Source organism: Xenopus laevis, chromosome 3L, assembly GCF_017654675.1.
Source record: "Xenopus laevis strain J_2021 chromosome 3L, Xenopus_laevis_v10.1, whole genome shotgun sequence".
Lineage (NCBI taxonomy): Eukaryota > Metazoa > Chordata > Amphibia > Anura > Pipidae > Xenopus > Xenopus laevis.
In genome coordinates this window covers 14,211,955-14,229,480 of record NC_054375.1, presented here as the reverse complement: position 1 = coordinate 14,229,480, position 17,526 = coordinate 14,211,955, and the positions used below count along the sequence as shown (strand labels likewise).

The 17,526-nt window shown below is 45.0% G+C and overlaps 1 protein-coding gene across 1 annotated transcript in view; it reads left to right on the top strand.

Moving 5' to 3' along the window:
* Nucleotides 1-603: 603 nt before the first annotated feature.
* Nucleotides 604-17,526, top strand: part of wnt5b.L (Wnt family member 5B L homeolog) — a 78,638-nt gene continuing 61,715 nt past the window's right edge. Inside the window, exon 1 of the mRNA XM_018241175.2 lies at nucleotides 604-1,104. Coding sequence (XP_018096664.1) covers nucleotides 1,099-1,104 — 6 coding nt within the window. The 5' untranslated portion in view covers nucleotides 604-1,098. The remainder of the gene's footprint in view (nucleotides 1,105-17,526) is intronic.

Here is a 17,526-nt window from a genome sequence, read left to right as displayed (position 1 = left end):
CATCACACTGCCCCCCAACACCACTGCCCCCCATATCCATCACTCTGCCCCCCAACACCACTGCCCCCCATATCCATCACTCTGCCCCCCAACACCACTGCACCCCCATATCCATCACTCTGCTCTCTCTCGTGGATTAGACTCCAGCCCCCATTCTGCGCACCCCTGTACCCCCTTATTGGTCATTCTACTCTCCCATCCGTCAGTCTCATGATCCAGTGGTGTAACCAGGTGTTACTGTGCCCCCCACCCCAGAAAATGTAATCTATAACATTAAATAAAAAATAACTAAATTGATCTATTTTACCAAGATATATTTACATTGCTCATTAATTAGGGCCTTACTGGGCCCCTCCTGCTGCTTCCCCTTTAGTTACCCCCCTCTGTCCCCCAATCCATAACTGTGTCCCACAATGTCACCCCAAGCACTGCCCGTCCCACTCTCTAGTCTCCCTACTCCCTGCGACCCTCCTTCCATGACTCCCTGTTCCACTAGTCTCTTCCAGTCTCCCCCGGGCTGTGGGCGGAGTCACTGCTACAAGAGGCGGGCGTAAGGAGGAGAGGCGGGTCTCCCATGCGCCGGCCCCTATACGCTCATAACTCGGAGCCGCAGCTCAGTGTGACTCAGGGACTAACAGGTCTGGGACTTAGAGCATCGCAAAGCAGGGACTTTAGCTGCAACATCCAGGGGCCACACTCACAGCCCGGGGCCCAACACTAGTTCTCAGGAGACTTCAGCATCTGTGACCCTCACATAATAATTGCACTTTATTCACCGACCGATCCACACAAGCTGCGACTAGTGATTCAACTTCCCCGGCGGCTGTGAGGGGCTTCAGGCGACCCCCAGGCTTCAGCCGACCCCCAGAAACTGCAAGAACTTCTGGTCAATTTCTCTAGACAAAAGGGAAAGTAGCGCGAGTTTTTTGCGGAATCCTGGGGAGCAGGGAGTTGTACAATATCCCCATACACTTCACTTGCGCTGAAACAACGACGTCTGCCCTCCAACTGCGACTAAATCGCAGGAATATCATCACTTGGCAGCGACAGGTGTCCTCCAGCCTTCATTCTTCTCTTCATTCCCCAGCGGAGGAGACTATGCAGGTAAGTCCCCCAGCAGCACAGGGGTTAATCATTAATAATCGCATTGTACAACTGCAACTTTATCGCTCTGACTGTGCCGGAAACTCTTTAACTGTTGAATTAGTGTGTGTGTTAATATTCATGTTACAGCCACAGCTGTGGGGGCCACACATTCCCAGCACCCCTAAACACAACTATACACTGAGGATTGACTTAACCCTTCATTCCTTATCCCTTACCTCCCAAATGTTTCTTAGGGCCACAGTACCCCAACTTCAGAAAGATAAGTATTGCCCTTAACCCCTGCCATGCCAAACCTGCTCCCTCTTTATAACCTCCCCCCCTCCACTGGTTTAAACCTGCATGTTTCAGCAGTAGGACTGGGCAAGGGTTAAACCAAAATCCCTCTACAGGGGAACAGACAGAACTTTCCTGTGCAGAACAGTTAGCAGATGTACCTCTATTACCCCATCTCACTTTGTGGCACTTTTTCCGCATTACAGGGTCCCAGTGATCCCCCCCTGTTTAAGTGCGACCAACTGCAGTGATTTCATTAATCTCCTGCAATGGGGCACATGAACGTCGCTGTATAAATCAGTATGGAGCCTCTTACTTTCAGTAAGCCTTAGGGGCCCCTATAGTTTATACTGACACGGGGCCCTCATTGCAGTTTTGCGGGAGTAGGGACAGTTATTTGTTATTTATAATATAATAATTTATCTTTGTGCCTCTATTCCATCTGATTCGCTTAAACAAAAGGCTTGTGGGTGGGGTTATCTCAATAGCGGTGCTGAGTATCTCCCTGTACAGTCCGCATAGGCGTTCCTGTTATTCAGCCTGAAACAATCATATATTGCTATTTATTTATTTGTATTGTAGTGGATCTGTAAGTGCTCTTTGCTCACCGCCTCTGGAAGCCTTTGGGAATTTTAGCATTAGCAATAGTGGAAGCTGTGTCCAAAAAGAGGTTCTGCAGCATCCAAGTCTGTGTGATGGGTCTGTAAACCTTGTGTCAGATCAGTAGGAGACTTTGTAGTTTGTAATCCCTGTGTTCATTATGGAGAAATTGGGGGGTGGGGGTGGCTAACTGAGCTCCGCAGAAAGTTCCAGCCTTTTTGGATTCATGCCCCCCTCCCTTTGTGGTCCAGCATTCTCCCCCTTAGCTCATAACAAGGTTAAATATTTATAGAAATATTGGGGTAACAGTCACCCTGCTATAGTTCCAGGAGTACCCAGGGCACAAATAAGTACTCACCCGAAATTACCCCTAACTGGCCTTCAGACTGAGCCCCCTTAGCTCATAACAAGGTTACAGATATAGAGAAACATTGGGGTAACAGTCACCCTGCTATAGTTCCAGGAGTACCCAGGGCACAAATAAACACTCACCCCAAATCTCCCCCTAACTGGCCTTCAGACTGGACCCCTTAGCTCATAACAAGGTTACAGATATATAGAAACATTGGGGTAACAGTCATCCTGCTATAGTTCCAGGGGTACCCAGGGTACAAATAAACACTCACCCCAAATCTCCCCCTAACTGGCCTTTCAGGCTGGGCCCCCTCCACTGATTTGGGTCCCCTGCTATATTACTATTTGAAGTTAAAAGTTTTTGTACAGAAATCAAATTAGTTTTGGATTCTGCATCTGGACACAAGTGAGTTGGGTGCCATTATGCAGGTGATGCCCTGGTGTAGCATTTCAATGGAGATGATTCCGTTACTGCCCTGTGGGTTATTGACAAATGATGATTGGCCAGCTAGCATTGGCATTCCAGCAGCCAATCAAAATTAGCCTATCCAAGACAAGGGATTTCCTAGGGTTTTATGTCTAGACGAGACCCTTACTCACCAGTCAGGTGCAACCTACTGCTGGTTTAAAAGAAGAGAGTAACCTACCTGGACCTGCAATTGATTTGCATTACAGCTGCTCATACCACTTAACTCAACATATAGTTAGGTTGTGCCCACCGGTCACTGGCATTATTAAAGTAAGATGACAGTAGGGCAAGATGGTTAAACTAGCGTTAGTAAGGTGACAGTAGGGCAAGATGGTTAAAGTTGGGTAAGTAAGGTGACAGTAGGGCAAGATGGTTAAAGGATAGTTAAAGTTAGTAAGGTGACAGTAGGGCAAGATGGTTAAAGTTGGGCAAGTAAGGTGACAGTAGGACAAGATGGTTGAAGTTGGGCAAGTAAGGTGACAGTAGGGCAAGATGGTTAAAGTTGGGTAAGATGGTTAAAGTTGGGTAAGTAAGGTGACAGTTGGGCAAGATGGTTAAAGTTGGGTAAGTTGGTTAAAATTGGGTTAGTAAGGTGACAGTACGGCAAGATGGTTAAACTAGGGTAAGTAGGTGACAGTAGGGCAAGATGGTTAAAGTTGGGTAAGTTGGTGACGGAAGGGCGAGATAGTAATAGTAACACCTATAATTATATCTGCTACTTTTCGTACCTTGTGTTCCAGGAGGCCCTGTTATGCAAGGGGCCAAGGACATTCCCCTACCTGGACCATTAAGGAAAGCTGTTAGTTCAGATCTTAATCTGAGCTTTGATCTTCCCAGTAATCTCAGTGTATGTGAAAGAGAGGGATTCCAGACTGTACAGCCCTATCTCCCCTAGTGAGTCCATATAATGGTATGATAGCCTGGCCTTCTACATCAATAGGGGCCCTTGTATGGACAGGGTTCTGCTGCCCATGGCTCTCATTGTATTGAAATTCTGAAATTCTCCTTATCAGTCTCAGAGCTTTGGGGAACGTGCAAGACATTGTAAAGGTGCAACCTAATGGGTAACAGACTGTGCACGCTGAAACCCTCCCCTCCCCCAATATCCTTAGCTCTGCACCAGGGGGCTGTGCGTCGTCATCAGACTTCCCTGGGAGATTACGCCCCTTCCATCAGATCTTTTAAAAGGAAAGGGGAATGATGTGCTGCCCAGACACATAATCCAACCTGCTGCTTGTCTGGGTGCTGGGAGTTGTAATTCAGCAACATTTCGGAGGGCTGCATACCACCCAACTCTCTTCTGTCTGTGGGTTTCCAGTTGTTGTTGTTGCAATGCAACCTGCAATATAATTAGTGCCAACATAGGTATTCCTCTGTACTAAGCACAATTCAGCAGGAACAGCCCCATAAGTTTGTTCATAGCCTGTACAGAGAGATCCCATAAAACTATGGCAGCATAGGTATTCCCTGTACTAAGCACAATTCAGCAGGAACAGTCCCCTAAGTTTGCTCATAGTCTGTACAGAGAGATCCCATAAAACTATGGCAGCATAGGTATTCCCCTGTACTAAGCACAATTCAGCAGGAACAGTCACTAACAAAGGTTGCAAGGCAAGAGAACCCATCCTGCAATTTAACCCCCAAATCCCCATGTGCAGTTCCCATCTGATAGTGCCGTTATCTTGTTTGCTGGGTGAGGATTAGGCTTGTACAGCTGTGATTATTCTGATAAACCCTCTAAACACGATTAATGATTAAAGGTAAAAGATAAGGGCCCAGAGGCTGGTGAGGCCTAGGAATGTGGACTGTGGGTGGAAACCAGAACAAGTATATATATATCCCATTAATCTGTGGTTGGATTGTTAGCTCTGTAGGGCAGGAAACTCGTTCCTTCTGTATCTCTTAATACAGAGTTGCTGATGTGTATATTCATTTATTGGAGTATTGATTCCCCTGTCTGCACTAATAATGTATTGTAATAGTGTGCATTACACAGGGCCAAAGATTAGAGGGGCCCATAGCTAAGCAGGAAAGCTGTCCGGCTCATGTTACACAGGCACATTAGTAGCTCCTACTTGTTGGAAGGTGCCGCTGCATTTCTGTGAAATCTCCAAACTCTCTCTGATCCAATAGCTCTCCAGTCTATTCACCAGCAGATGTCACTTTTTGTATGGGGGGTGCACCTGGCGTATAGTAACTGTGGCGCAGATTGGGGTGCACCTGGCAGGTTGTACGAATTGTCACCTGTCTGTGTCTGAGATTCATTGTGTCACATGTATCCATGGTCTCTCGGGCTGGTTTGCCATAAGCTTCTTTATTAGCTCCTGTATCTTCCTTTCAAGGATCCAGAATGGGGGGGGGGCAGCTGAATGGGGCAGGGAGGATGTTTCCATGGAAAGAAATTCTAGTGTTTGCTCATAGTCTGTATAGAGAGATCCCATAAAACTATGGCAGCATAGGTATTCCTCTGTACTAAGCACAATTCAGCAGGAACAGCCCCCTAAGTTTGCTCATAGTCTGTACAGAGAGATCCCATACAACTATAGCAGCATAGGTATTCCTTGTACTAAGCACAATTCAGCAGGAACAGTCCCCTAAGTTTGTTCATAGTCTGTACAGAGAGATCCCATAAAACTATGGCAGCATAGGTATTCCCCTGTATTAAGCACAATTCAGCAGGAACAGTCCCTAAGTTTGCTCATAACCTGTACAGCGATACAATATCAGCCTAGGCATTCTCCTTTCAAAGAACAGATATAGGAATATGTTCCCTTTAATCTCCTGGGCCTGTGAGCTAATGTGCTGATCCAGTGGAAGAGTCCTGAGTGCAGTGAGTGTGGTTTGCAAGCAGGGCTGGGGGTCTCTGGGGCAGTGAGTGGATGAATTATATGATTGAGGTCAGAGCTGGACTATAGAGGAGGCCACTGCTGAGATTTAAGAGAGGCCGGGGAGCAGTGAAAAAGATGAGACATCTGTGCTGGAGGTTCTTTGGGCCGGGATACATGTGATTAGGGAAGACATTTGAAAATTTATTGGATAAATAGATTTTCTGACTCAGCGGCTTGTTATTCAATTCTGCCGAGGTGGGATGTGGTTGAAGAACTGCGTCCAGAAACTCGCCGGGGGTATTTATGAATCTGGTGCTTAATTGGCAGGGGCAGTACTGAGGGCTAAACTGGGCGGTGCCATTGTAATGTTATTTGTTCTTTCCAATGGGGTATCATGATCCTTAGGATCTTCTAACCTGACCAATAGGGATCTGATTCTCAGATAGATACTGATCAGGCAAGCTGTCGGAAGGCCCCATACATGGTCCAATACAGGGGCCAATAAAGTTTCCCAACTCTGTCCCACCAGATCATAAACCTGCTTTTATCAATCCATGTATGGGCCCCTCTATTGGCCCCTGCACGGGCACCTTTATTGGCCCCTACTCAGCACCTTTATTGGCCCCTGCTCAGGTACCTCTATTGGCCCCTGCTCGGGCACCTTTATTGGCCCCTGCACGGGCACCTTTTTGGCCCCTGCTCAGCACCTTTATTGGTCCCTGCTCTGGCACCTTTATTGGCCATTGCTCAGGCACCTTTATTGGCCTCTGGCAAACATCCAGACAGTTCTAGTGCAGCAAATCCCATTGATCCTACCATTGATGTCATAAAAACCATAATGACATCAGAGACAAAAATTATTATTGCTAGAATGGATCATTTTGTATAGGAGCAATCCATGAGCTGTATAGAAGCACCGGTGTTATGGGCCTTTTCTGAAGCAGCAGAACCAGCAGCCAGTTATGTGTAAGTGTAAGCTCTGCAGGGCAGGAACTGGTTATGGCCCAATGGGTGGGATTAGTGCAGGTAGTTTAAACACAAATATGGGCCGCTACCTGTTGGTGATGCACTTGAACCAACCTTTATACTACTGGACGTCACTACTTATTTGAGGACAGTAAAGAGCAACTCACCTGGAGCTGTAACTATGGGATAATGTGTATAGTATATACAGTATATTATATATATTCTAATCAGAATTGTCTAACACCCTTTAATACCTTAGAGCTGAAGCTGGGAGGTTTAGTTCAATAACATCTGGAAAGCTGCAGGCTGAATTCTAAATAATGGGGCCCCACACTGGTTATTTTGCCAGGGGCCCCTCCGCTAGTAAGGACAGCCCCGTGTCAATCAGAGTGACAGGGAAGTGACAGCTCGGCCTGAGCGAGTGTTGGAAATATCCAGTATCCCGGCTCGGGTGTCAGAGGGAAAACACCGGCGGAACCCAAATACGACACCAAGAAAACACCAGCGCCTTTTCCTAGAAATAATCAGCCGACCCAGACATGACATCGCACTAATACCATCTGCCTCCGGGCAGCGCAAGTCGCTTTCTACATAAAGAAGAATAGGGGCCATTCACATGCAGATCCTTAGCCTTCTTACATCTTAAAGGGACAGTCACACCTAAAGGCAAGTGGCTTGTGCACCAGATCAAAGGTCCAGTTGTAACATTCATCCAATCAAGTTCAGGCTTTGCTTCATCTTTCTTTGTGGATCTTGATGAAGGCAAATAAAAAAAAAAGCAATTCGCAAAAATGTCTAATAATGGGCCAAATATGTAAAAGTGAACTTCCCCTTTAATTTTGTATGATAAGCAGCCCTATGCCAAGTACAGTACACCTAACTAGTGATGGGTAAATTAATTCGCCAGGCACAAATTTGCGGCGAATTCCTGCGTTCTCTCGTGTTTGCAGCGAAAATTTTGAGAATTTAGTCAACTTTGATGCCGGTGCCCATTTCGAAACCTGACAAATTCGTCCATCACTAGACTTAACCCACTGCTGCCCAAACCTACCTTCTAGGCTTCCTCTAGGCGGAGCTAGATTTCACTTGGTTGCCACTGGCTATGGGAAGCAATACACAATCTAAACAGGGGGCTTAGTTCCCCTTTAATTAAAACATTCCAACTGTAGACGACTTAAACTATAGTTTCCACATTGGGGTAAATACTGACCAATGGCTTAAGTGATGCTGACCTGCAACTCCCATCATCCCACCTGCACCGGAGGCCCAGGCCTTCCTACATTTCTAGCCATCCTATGCCCCATGCTACCCGCTAAATACAGATATATATATTATATACAAACAAATATATATATATATATTATATCCAAAACATGAGCACTTCATTGCACCAGTGGCCCTTAAGTAGGCAAAACCTTCACTTGTCTTCATTAATTTGGTTGGTTTCTCTGTGAACCTTTTCACTTTGTTTGGGGGGGGGTGTGGCCTATTGAGTGACTGAATCAGGCCGTAATATTCGTCAGGGTCCGTATGTGACTGTTACTGATAATTTAATGGTTTTTAATCTGCTGCAGGGATTTGTCTGGAACTGAGATGAAAGTGGAGTTCGCCTTCAAAGCAATTTCAAGTCTGTTACAGATGGAGCTGGTCTATAGAGCCGAGCGCCTCATCTGCTCTGCATTATCTACCTCCCCATTCTGCTTCTCTTCAGCTTAAAGTATATATATATATATATATATATATATATATATATATATATATATATATATATATATATATATATATATATATATTTTGCTTTCAGGTTGCTAGGGTCAGACACCTTGGTTACGAGGCTTGACTAGTCTACTGAGACCCTTCACTGTTGCACAGACAGTTCTACAGCAGTGAAGGGAGAAGGCTTTCTTTTAAAGGGATAATGTCATGGGGAAACAACACATCAGTTAATAGTGCTGCTCCAGCAGAATTCTGCACTGAAATCCAATTCAGATTTTTTAATATTCAATTTTGAAATCTGACGTGGGGCTAGACATATTGTCAGTTTGCCAGCTGCCTCAGTTATGTGACTTGTGCACTTTAGGATGGAACTACTTTCTGGCAGGCTGTTATTTCTCCTACGTAATGTAACTGAAGCAGCCTCAGTGGGACTTGGATTTTACTATTGAGTGCTGTTCTTATATCTACCAGGGAGCTGTTATCTTGTTAGGGAGCTGCCATCTGGTTACCTTCCCATTGTTCTGTTGTAAGGCTGCTGGGGGGGGGAAGGAGGGGGTGACAACTTGCAGTACAGCAGTAAAGAGTGATTGAATTTTATCAGAGCACAAGTCACATGACTGGGCGCAGCTGGGAAACTGACAATATGCCTAGCCTCACGTCGGATTTCAAAATTGAATATAAATAAATCTGTTTGCTCATTTAAAAAATGGATTCCAGTGCAGAATTCTGCTGGAGCAGCACTATTAACTGAAAAAAACATGTTTTTCCATGACAGTATCCCTTTAAGGTGGATGGGGTTGGAATGTTTTTGAGGCAGTTTTTTGGCTGATATCTGCCCACACATCTGGGTTAAACCTGATAAAGTCACAGGTAGCAGAAACATCTAAGCAATTGTTTCTTATTGGCCCTGGAGCAAGGGCAGGAGCACATTGGGGTGCAGAATTAGAAAGGGGACACCTATGTGCCACCCCCTCCTGCACGTCTGTTTTTACATTTGGTTTAGCATACAGGGTGCAAAGTGCAAGCACATGGCAGTTTGCACCAGGTTTCTGCACTTTGCATGCTGTAAGTGACCTTTCTACGGAAACTGTTACGCTGGACGTTAGCTAACTGCTTTTCCTGCAGCTCTGTTCTTATGAGCTGTAATCTGTATAAATGGCAGGTTGTGACATCAGAATGCCCTGTTTATAACTTAAAGAGACAGCGTCAGTGCAATGGGTGCCCTGTTTGAGAAGCACTAATGTAGCAGCTCCTGTTTGGCACTATTATCATTACAGCTATGGGTGCTGCTCTTGTCCCTTATAAAGAATAACAACCCCCCCAAAGTCCCCTTGGTGTCCTCTGTCCTTTCTATGGAGCTCCGTGATGTGTAACATCTCTACCTGAGCCAGTAGGGGGCGTATTCTCCTCTCGACACTGAAATATATGAAAACTTTTACACTTTGGTGACTTTTTCCCCCCCCTATTTTCTTTCCATTGTACAATAAGAAAAACACAATAGAAACGTTGTTATGTCTTTGCTTTCCTGAGCCCTACAGTCTGGATGTGCCCGTTTAACCCTTTCTCATCCCGAGACTCTTGTAGTGGAACACTAGACATCTCAACGCCCGTGGACATGTGAGAGAGGTTAAGTGCTTTGTTAACCCATTGCGGCCTGGGTGGTGTCGCCATGGTAATTTGGTTTACATCCCGCTGGATAAGAAAATAAGGCATTTGGCAGCCGCAGGGTTAAAGCGAGAAGCCCCCATGGTTGCTATTGCAGACATATATTTTTCCCGGAGTGCCAGAAATGTTTGATTGGTAATTCCCTAAGCCTTGTGGGATGTCAGCTCTAATAAAAGCGATTTTTCAATCTGCACATTAGTGCCGTGGCTCTCCCTTCCCCTCTACCTCTCTCCCGCCCTCCCTCCTCTTCCTCTCCTGCTTCTCCTCTCTCAGCTTTCACAGGTTCCCCTTTCCAGAGCCTCTCAACTAATCTGGGACATATGTTCCCCCAACTTTATAGACCTTGGGGGACATTTAACGATTGCAGCACAGTTCAGGCCTCTGAGCAGATCTCTGTGGCAGCCGTTTAGATTTTACCTTCCTTATCTGCTCTACAGCCCTGGCCTCTCAGTGGGTGCTGGGAGTTGCAGTTGAACAATATCTGTAAAGGATTACAATCCCTGCCAAGAGCATCTAGAATATGCATCAGAGCTGCCATATTGTACAGTATGAGGGTATAGCTTATTGTGTGCCCAGAACATTCCTTCTCTGTATATTTGTATTTATACATATGGGAGGAGGTGCCATATTGATTCCCTTAGACAGTACAGTATGAGGGTATAGCTTAGTGTGTGCCCAGAACATTCCTTCTCTGTATATTTGTATTTATACATATGGGAGGAGGGAGGTGCCATATTGATTCCCTTAGACAGTACAGTATGAGGGTATAGCTTATTGTGTGCCCAGAACATTCCTTCTCTGTATATTTGTATTTATACATATGGAAGGAGGTGCCATATTGATTCCCTTAGACAGTACAGTATGAGGGTATAGCTTATTGTGTGCCCAGAACATTCCTTCTCTGTATATTTGGATTTATACATATGGGAGGAGGGAGGTGCCATATTGATTCCCTTAGACAGTACAATATGAGGGTATAGCTTATTGTGTGCCCAGAACATTCCTTCTCTGTATATTTGTATTTATACATATGGGAGGAAGGTGCCATAAAGTACAGTATGCAGGGAGAGGGGTAGGCAAATACACTCTTTTGCTTAAAACATTCCCCACCTCTATCAAGTTCAAACCAAATATCATCCATAGATTGTAATGAAACAGTGCCACCAAGTGGCCACAGCATAAAAAATGGAAGAATGCTCGTTAATTTGATGTTGTATATATTGTATTATTGCCCTTTAATAGCCTAAATTGCTAGCCCATACTATGGCACAGGTGCACAGGAAAACTTAATGTATGGCACTTGCCCAGTGGCTGTTCTCTCTCTTCTTTATGGACGTGTCTGTAAAATGCAGCGAGTAAACATTGGCCACTGTGGGTGTCAGAGCTGAAGTGTTTGGTACCAATTGCCTATGGACAAGACTGAACCACATTAAAGATCTGCTGGTGGGGTTAAAGGATAAGTAAACTTTAAAATAAGTGAATGTTAAATTGATGAAGTTGTTATTCTAAGCACTTTTGCAATGTACATTCATTATTTATGTTTTTTTGAATTCCAAGATATTAAGGGATACATGCGCTGTTAATATGAATGAATATTGTTACAACAGCGCCACCTGCTGGTCAGTTTCCCACCAGTCTGACCACCAAGCAGTCAAGGAAGTTGTCAGGAGAAAGAAAGAGGCTGCTCTGATGTTCTTCTGCTTAGGAAAAATTTGAGAAAGGTTTCTAATTTTATTCCTAAGTAGAAGAACATCAGAGCAGCTTCTTTCTTTCTCCTGACAACTTCCTTGACTACTTGGTGGTCAGAAATTAACCAGCAGGTGGCTCTGTTGTAACAAAATGCATTCATATTAACAGTACATGTATCCCTTAATATCTTGGAATTCAAAAAACATACCGTAATGAATGTACATTGCAAAAGTGCTTAAAGTAGCACCCTCATCGATTTTACATTCACTTATTTTTAAGGTTTACTTATCCTTTAATAGTAAACTCCTTCTTGAGCCCCACAAATAGCCGTGAACACAACTTTGTTTCCTTAAGCAGCAGGGGGGAGTACCCCTAGCCAGCTGAGCTTGCAGTCTAATTGCCCTACTCTAGGGGCAGATACTGGGTTTAGTTTCATGTAAAGCCATTCAATGTAAAGGAATATTTCCTGGATGGTGAAAACCCACACCAACATCATACAGACTCCATACAGATAATGCCATTGGCCGAGTCCAAACATCAGGGCTGCCCTCAATCTTGGGTAAAATAAAATAATCCAGTGCTCCTCCAATACCAATTTATAAAGCCCTTTCTTGGCCACTCAGGGTGCATATAGTATTGCATTTTACATTTATTTGTGGTCCCACCAATTTATAATGCATTTCAATTAGGGATGCACTGAATTCAGGATTCGGCCTTTTTCAGCAGGTTTCGGCCGAATCCTTCAGCCCGGCCGAACTGAATCCGAATTGGCATATGCAAATTAGGGACGGGGAAGGAAATCGCGTGACTTTTTGTCACAAAACAAGGAAGTAAAAGATCTTTTCCCCTTCCCACCTCCATTTGCATATGCAAATTAGGATTCGGTTCGGTATTCGGTCGAATCTTTTGCGAAGGATTTGGGTTTGGCCGAATCCAAAATAGTGAATTCAGTGCATCCCTAATTTCAATGGGTGCATTTCCCTGATTTTTAGTAGTGTTTTTAAAATTGTGTCCTGATGTTGCCAAAAATTGCTCTTTTTCCTTTATGAATGTTATTTGTTATTATTTTGCCATGGTTCTGCCTGTAAATGGTCAATTCCAATGAGTCTGCCCCTTATACAGTCCTGCACCAATCACTTATTGCTTGAGGTTGTGTATGTGACTGACAGAGAGTGTTGCACTTGCCCCCCAAAGTGTAACATTAACACAGTTAACCCTTGTTATTAACACACTAAATATTGTATCTCAAAGTAAAACAAAATTTTCCCCGGATTTTACATAATTTTTTCCTGGTCCCATGGAAAATGTAACACGGGGGTTTTACTGTAGTTAAAAAGAAGTTATTAAACTACAAATCCCAGAACCCCTCTAACAGGAGATGGCTCATATTCAGCACCCGCATCTCCCCCTTTTAGTTCTTTCTCTTCCCCCTCCCTCTATCTTTCTTCCCCCCCCTCTAAAACTCTGTTTCCCACTAAGAGTTAACATCCCCCCCTACACCCGACCAGGACTAAACCAAATGACAGGAGCCCCCCTCGCCCACCCCCACACAGCCTTGAACCCATAAGAGTCTGGCTGTACAGGGGTTTCCAGAGCCGGGATCTCAAGGGAAAGAGTTAAAGAAGCCAGAATGGGCTGCATACACTGTACATAATTAACCCCTGCAGACTCCCCTGGGCTCAAACACGGGGGCACCAGGTTCTGCACAGGGTACCAGCACCTCTCATTCTCCTGGGGACCCTAAGCAGCGCCCACTGAAGCTCTCAGTCTGCACAACACGCCCAGTGTCAGAGGACTCTCCCCAAATCACTCGGCTAGTGTCACACACTTACCCTCCTCATTGACTATAAAACAGTCTCTTTAAGTGACAGTCCCACATGAAACCCATAGTTTTATTCCTGGCCCAAAGTTCTTTCCTCAAAAGCATCTATAGATAAATGCACATATCTAAGCTTGCTAGAGTGGGCCGCGTGGCGAAACTACAGAAGAAGCAGACCCTGTGGTTGCAGGGGGGGGTCCAGGACTGTAGGCAGCTACCTCTAAAATTGCCTTCTGCCTACCCTTAGCCAGGTTTGCACCCCTTACTCACCTTCCTTTCCTCTGTCACCCACCCCTCCATCGCTCTCCCTTCCGTCCTGTCACCCTCTCCTCCATCGCGTTCTCTCCCCTCTGTCTTGTCCTCCTCCCTCCCCTCCATCGCGTTCTTCTCCCTCCCCTCTATCGCCTTCTATCCCCTCTGTCTTGTCCTCCTCCCTTCATCACGTTCTTCTCCCTCCCCTCCATCGCGTTCTCTCCCCTCTGTCTTTTCCGCCTCCCTCCCCTCCATCGCGTTCTTCTCCCTCCCCTCTGTCGCATTCAATCCCCTCTGTCTTGTCCTCCTCCCTTCATCGCGTTCTTCTCCCTCCCCATCATCGCGTTTTTCTCCCTCACCTCCGTCTTGTTCTCCCTCTCCTCTATTGCGTTCTTCTCCCTCCCCTCTCTCGTTTTCCTCCATCCTCTCCGTCACGTTCTCCTCCCTCCCCTCTGTCTTGTGCTACTCCCCTCCATTGCGTTCTTCTCCCTCCCCTCTGTCTCATTCTCCTCCCTCCACTCCCCTCTATTGCGTTCTTGTACCTCACTTCCTCCATCGCTCGCCCCTTCCTTCTTCCTTGCGAACACGGGGGGGGGGCGGGCGGGTTTGCCTATGGCGCCTGGCCAGCCTGGTCTGGCCCTGTTACCAATGTTCTGGGAAACTTTATTGAACTTGCTATGGGGCCCAGTAACATTTAGTTATGCCACTGCTAGTCTGTCTGTTTCTTTATAATCTGTGCACTGCTGGCTCTGACTCCTGAAACAATGAAATCAAGTGCGTCCATCCTGTCCCTTCTGATGAATGGAGCGCAGCTGTGACCTCTGATACCTGTTGCTTCCACCAGGTCCAGTGTGAGTTGCATCAATAGGCCAGTCTGTCCAGGGGAAAATTGAATTATGGGTAAAACACATAGCAAGTTGCGTCCACAATTGCGCTTTGAACACTTGCATTTGGAAATGACCCCTCTATAGTAGAACTGACTTCTGCTACATTGTTTGCAGGGTCAGAACCAGATGGCAGATTTTGGGTGGAGTTCCCCTTTAAGGCCAGTGATATTGTATGGGAACATATGTCTCTATCTGTGAGCGGCACAAAAAGTGACAGCAAATGATTTCAGGATATTTGGACGTTCCTGTGTCCGTTTGTCTGTAGCACATACTCTGCTTGGGCTGGAAGAACCAGTGATGGTTTCAAGTCCGGTTACATAATAAATCAAGGGGAAATGTGCCTTACAGCCGATCAGTAGTCTGATTGATGGACTCTGTAATCTGGATACCAGAGAAAATCGTGCTTGTTGGAATTCATCCCAAATCCCAGACTGGATCCAGTAACATTCTCATTTCATTCAGTGCTGAGCAGCTTCCCAGTCCAGTAAGAACCAGCCCCAAACATTCTTCTTAAAGGGAAATACACCTGATTCTAATTAGGGTTTCGTTTTTATATACATAATATATACATGACATAATGTATAATGTAAGACCAGGAATGCGATTGGATTCAGAATGGGTCTGCCCCTGGCTGTTCTCTGGTTCTGACTCGTGAAACATTGTAGCAGAAGCCAGTTCTCCAGCTGGTTTCAGGATTGCTTCAATTGTCAGGACCAGCAGTGAAGGCAATATAAAGGAGTTTTCTTATACGGACAGATTTGGGATATCTTCTTATGAGTGGGAGATGTCGGATCCATTACCTTGTGCCGCATTCCTGAGTGCAGAATAGGCCATTGTGCCGACGCCAGAAAGCTACTCCCGGCTCCCTCATTTGGATTTTTCTTCTCTTTGCCAAACTGGGAACAACTTAACTAATATATTTATAAGCCTGCAGTCTTGTGCCTTTATATGGTCACAGACCCCCTCAGTGACTTCTAATATCCTTATCATTTACAGTAGGGGGTACATTATCCCTTATAATACATGAGTGATACTCAGAGTTCCCTGTATAACTCAGCCTGCAGCCTTGTGCCTTTATATGGTCACAGACCCCCTCAGTGACTTCTAATATCCTTATCATTTACAGTAGGGGGTACATTATCCCTTATAATACAAGAGTGATACTCAGAGTTCCCTGTATAACTCAGCCTACAGCCTTGTGCCTTTATATGGTCACAGAACAACCCCTCAGTGACTTCTAATATCCTTATCATTTACAGTAGGAGGTACATTATCCCTTATAATACATGAGTGATACTCAGAGTTCCCTGTATAACTCAGCCTGCAGCCTTGTGCCTTTATATGGTCACAGAACAACCCCTCAGTGACTTCTAATATCCTTATCATTTACAGTAGGGGGTACATTATCCTTATAATACATCACTGGGCTGAGCAGAGGGGAGGGAGGGTTTTGTACACATTTCTATGCCCCATGGACTGACAAGTGCACAGACCCCCCCCCCCTGGGCATGGAGACCCAGAGACATAACAGATGCCCCTCACTACACTGGTAGTTTCGAGCTGGCGCTGATAACGGAAAGAAACCAAATTCATTTCTAATTTGCTCCTTGGCGGCTGGGTGTTTCCTTTAGGGTTGGGTAAATAGGAGCAGAGCAGGTGCGACTTCAGATTTGGGCTTTTAATTTAACCTTCGTGTAGTGATTCATTTCTCTGCACCTGAGAGTGAGGGGCAGATTGAAGCAGAAGGACAGAGGGCACATTGTACCCGGGCAGGTTAATACATTGCTCTGGAGAGGTGCAGACAGCTCTGAGCAGGGGGATATCGAGGCGTCAGGATATTACAGGAGGTGCACATTCTGAGTCCGGAGGGCACTGAGGCTGGGGACTGAATTTGGAGAGTAAAATCCATTCGTGCTCAGTAAATGTGATTAAAAATCCAATTAAAGGGGAAGTAATGCCACATTGTATTCCTACACATGACAATGTTATATATTTCATGGGAGAACTTTTTTTAAAGGTTTTTATTTTGCATTTTAAACAAAAACAAAAAATAAACAATAAACAGCACATAGATGCTTTACACTTATTCAGCTTCGTTTACAATTATTTTATATGTATAGTGGTGGTTTGAAGAAATAATTAGCAGAGAACATCAAGTATTTCAGAGTACTTTCTATGGATCAATCATCCGGAAGGGATGCACGAGGGCTGACGTCTAACCAAGGGTCCCATATTTTCCCAAATTTCCCAGGTGTTCCCCTAGCATTGTACATCAGTTTGATAAGGGGGTAATGTACCATTAATTAAGTCAATCCATTGCTGCAGTGACTGAGGGTTGGGGCTCATCCATTTCATAATTACTAGTTTATTTTGCGTAGAAAAGGATCGACCTTAGAAGTGTTCTGGATTTCTGTAAGGGCACTACCTCATCTATAATACCTTATAAGCAAAACTCCGGGGATTCCAGGACTTGATTCCTGGAAAGGAGAGGAATACATTGGTGGCTCCGTCTAGTCTACCCATAACTTTGAGCCTCAATGGGGTAATATAATGGGGTAATATAAATTTGCTGAATCATTTTAAATGGAATCATTCTATCCCTGAGTGATATTAAGCAGGGGTATAGGTTAACTATAGCCTCTTCCCATTGGTCCTCCCCTAGAGAAGGAATAAGTGACTGCCATTTTTGTTTTATTGAATGGGGGAAATTGTGAGGATTGAATTATATTGTAGAGCTGAGATATCATGGGAGAACTTTACCAAAAATCACAGATTTTTTTTACTTTCCTTGGGAAAAACTGTAACCCCTAGTAACCAACCAGCTTATTGCTTCCGGTATTCTACCTGCAGCAGACTGATGAAAGCTAAATGCTGATTGGTCGCTATGGAGTACTGAGTCCA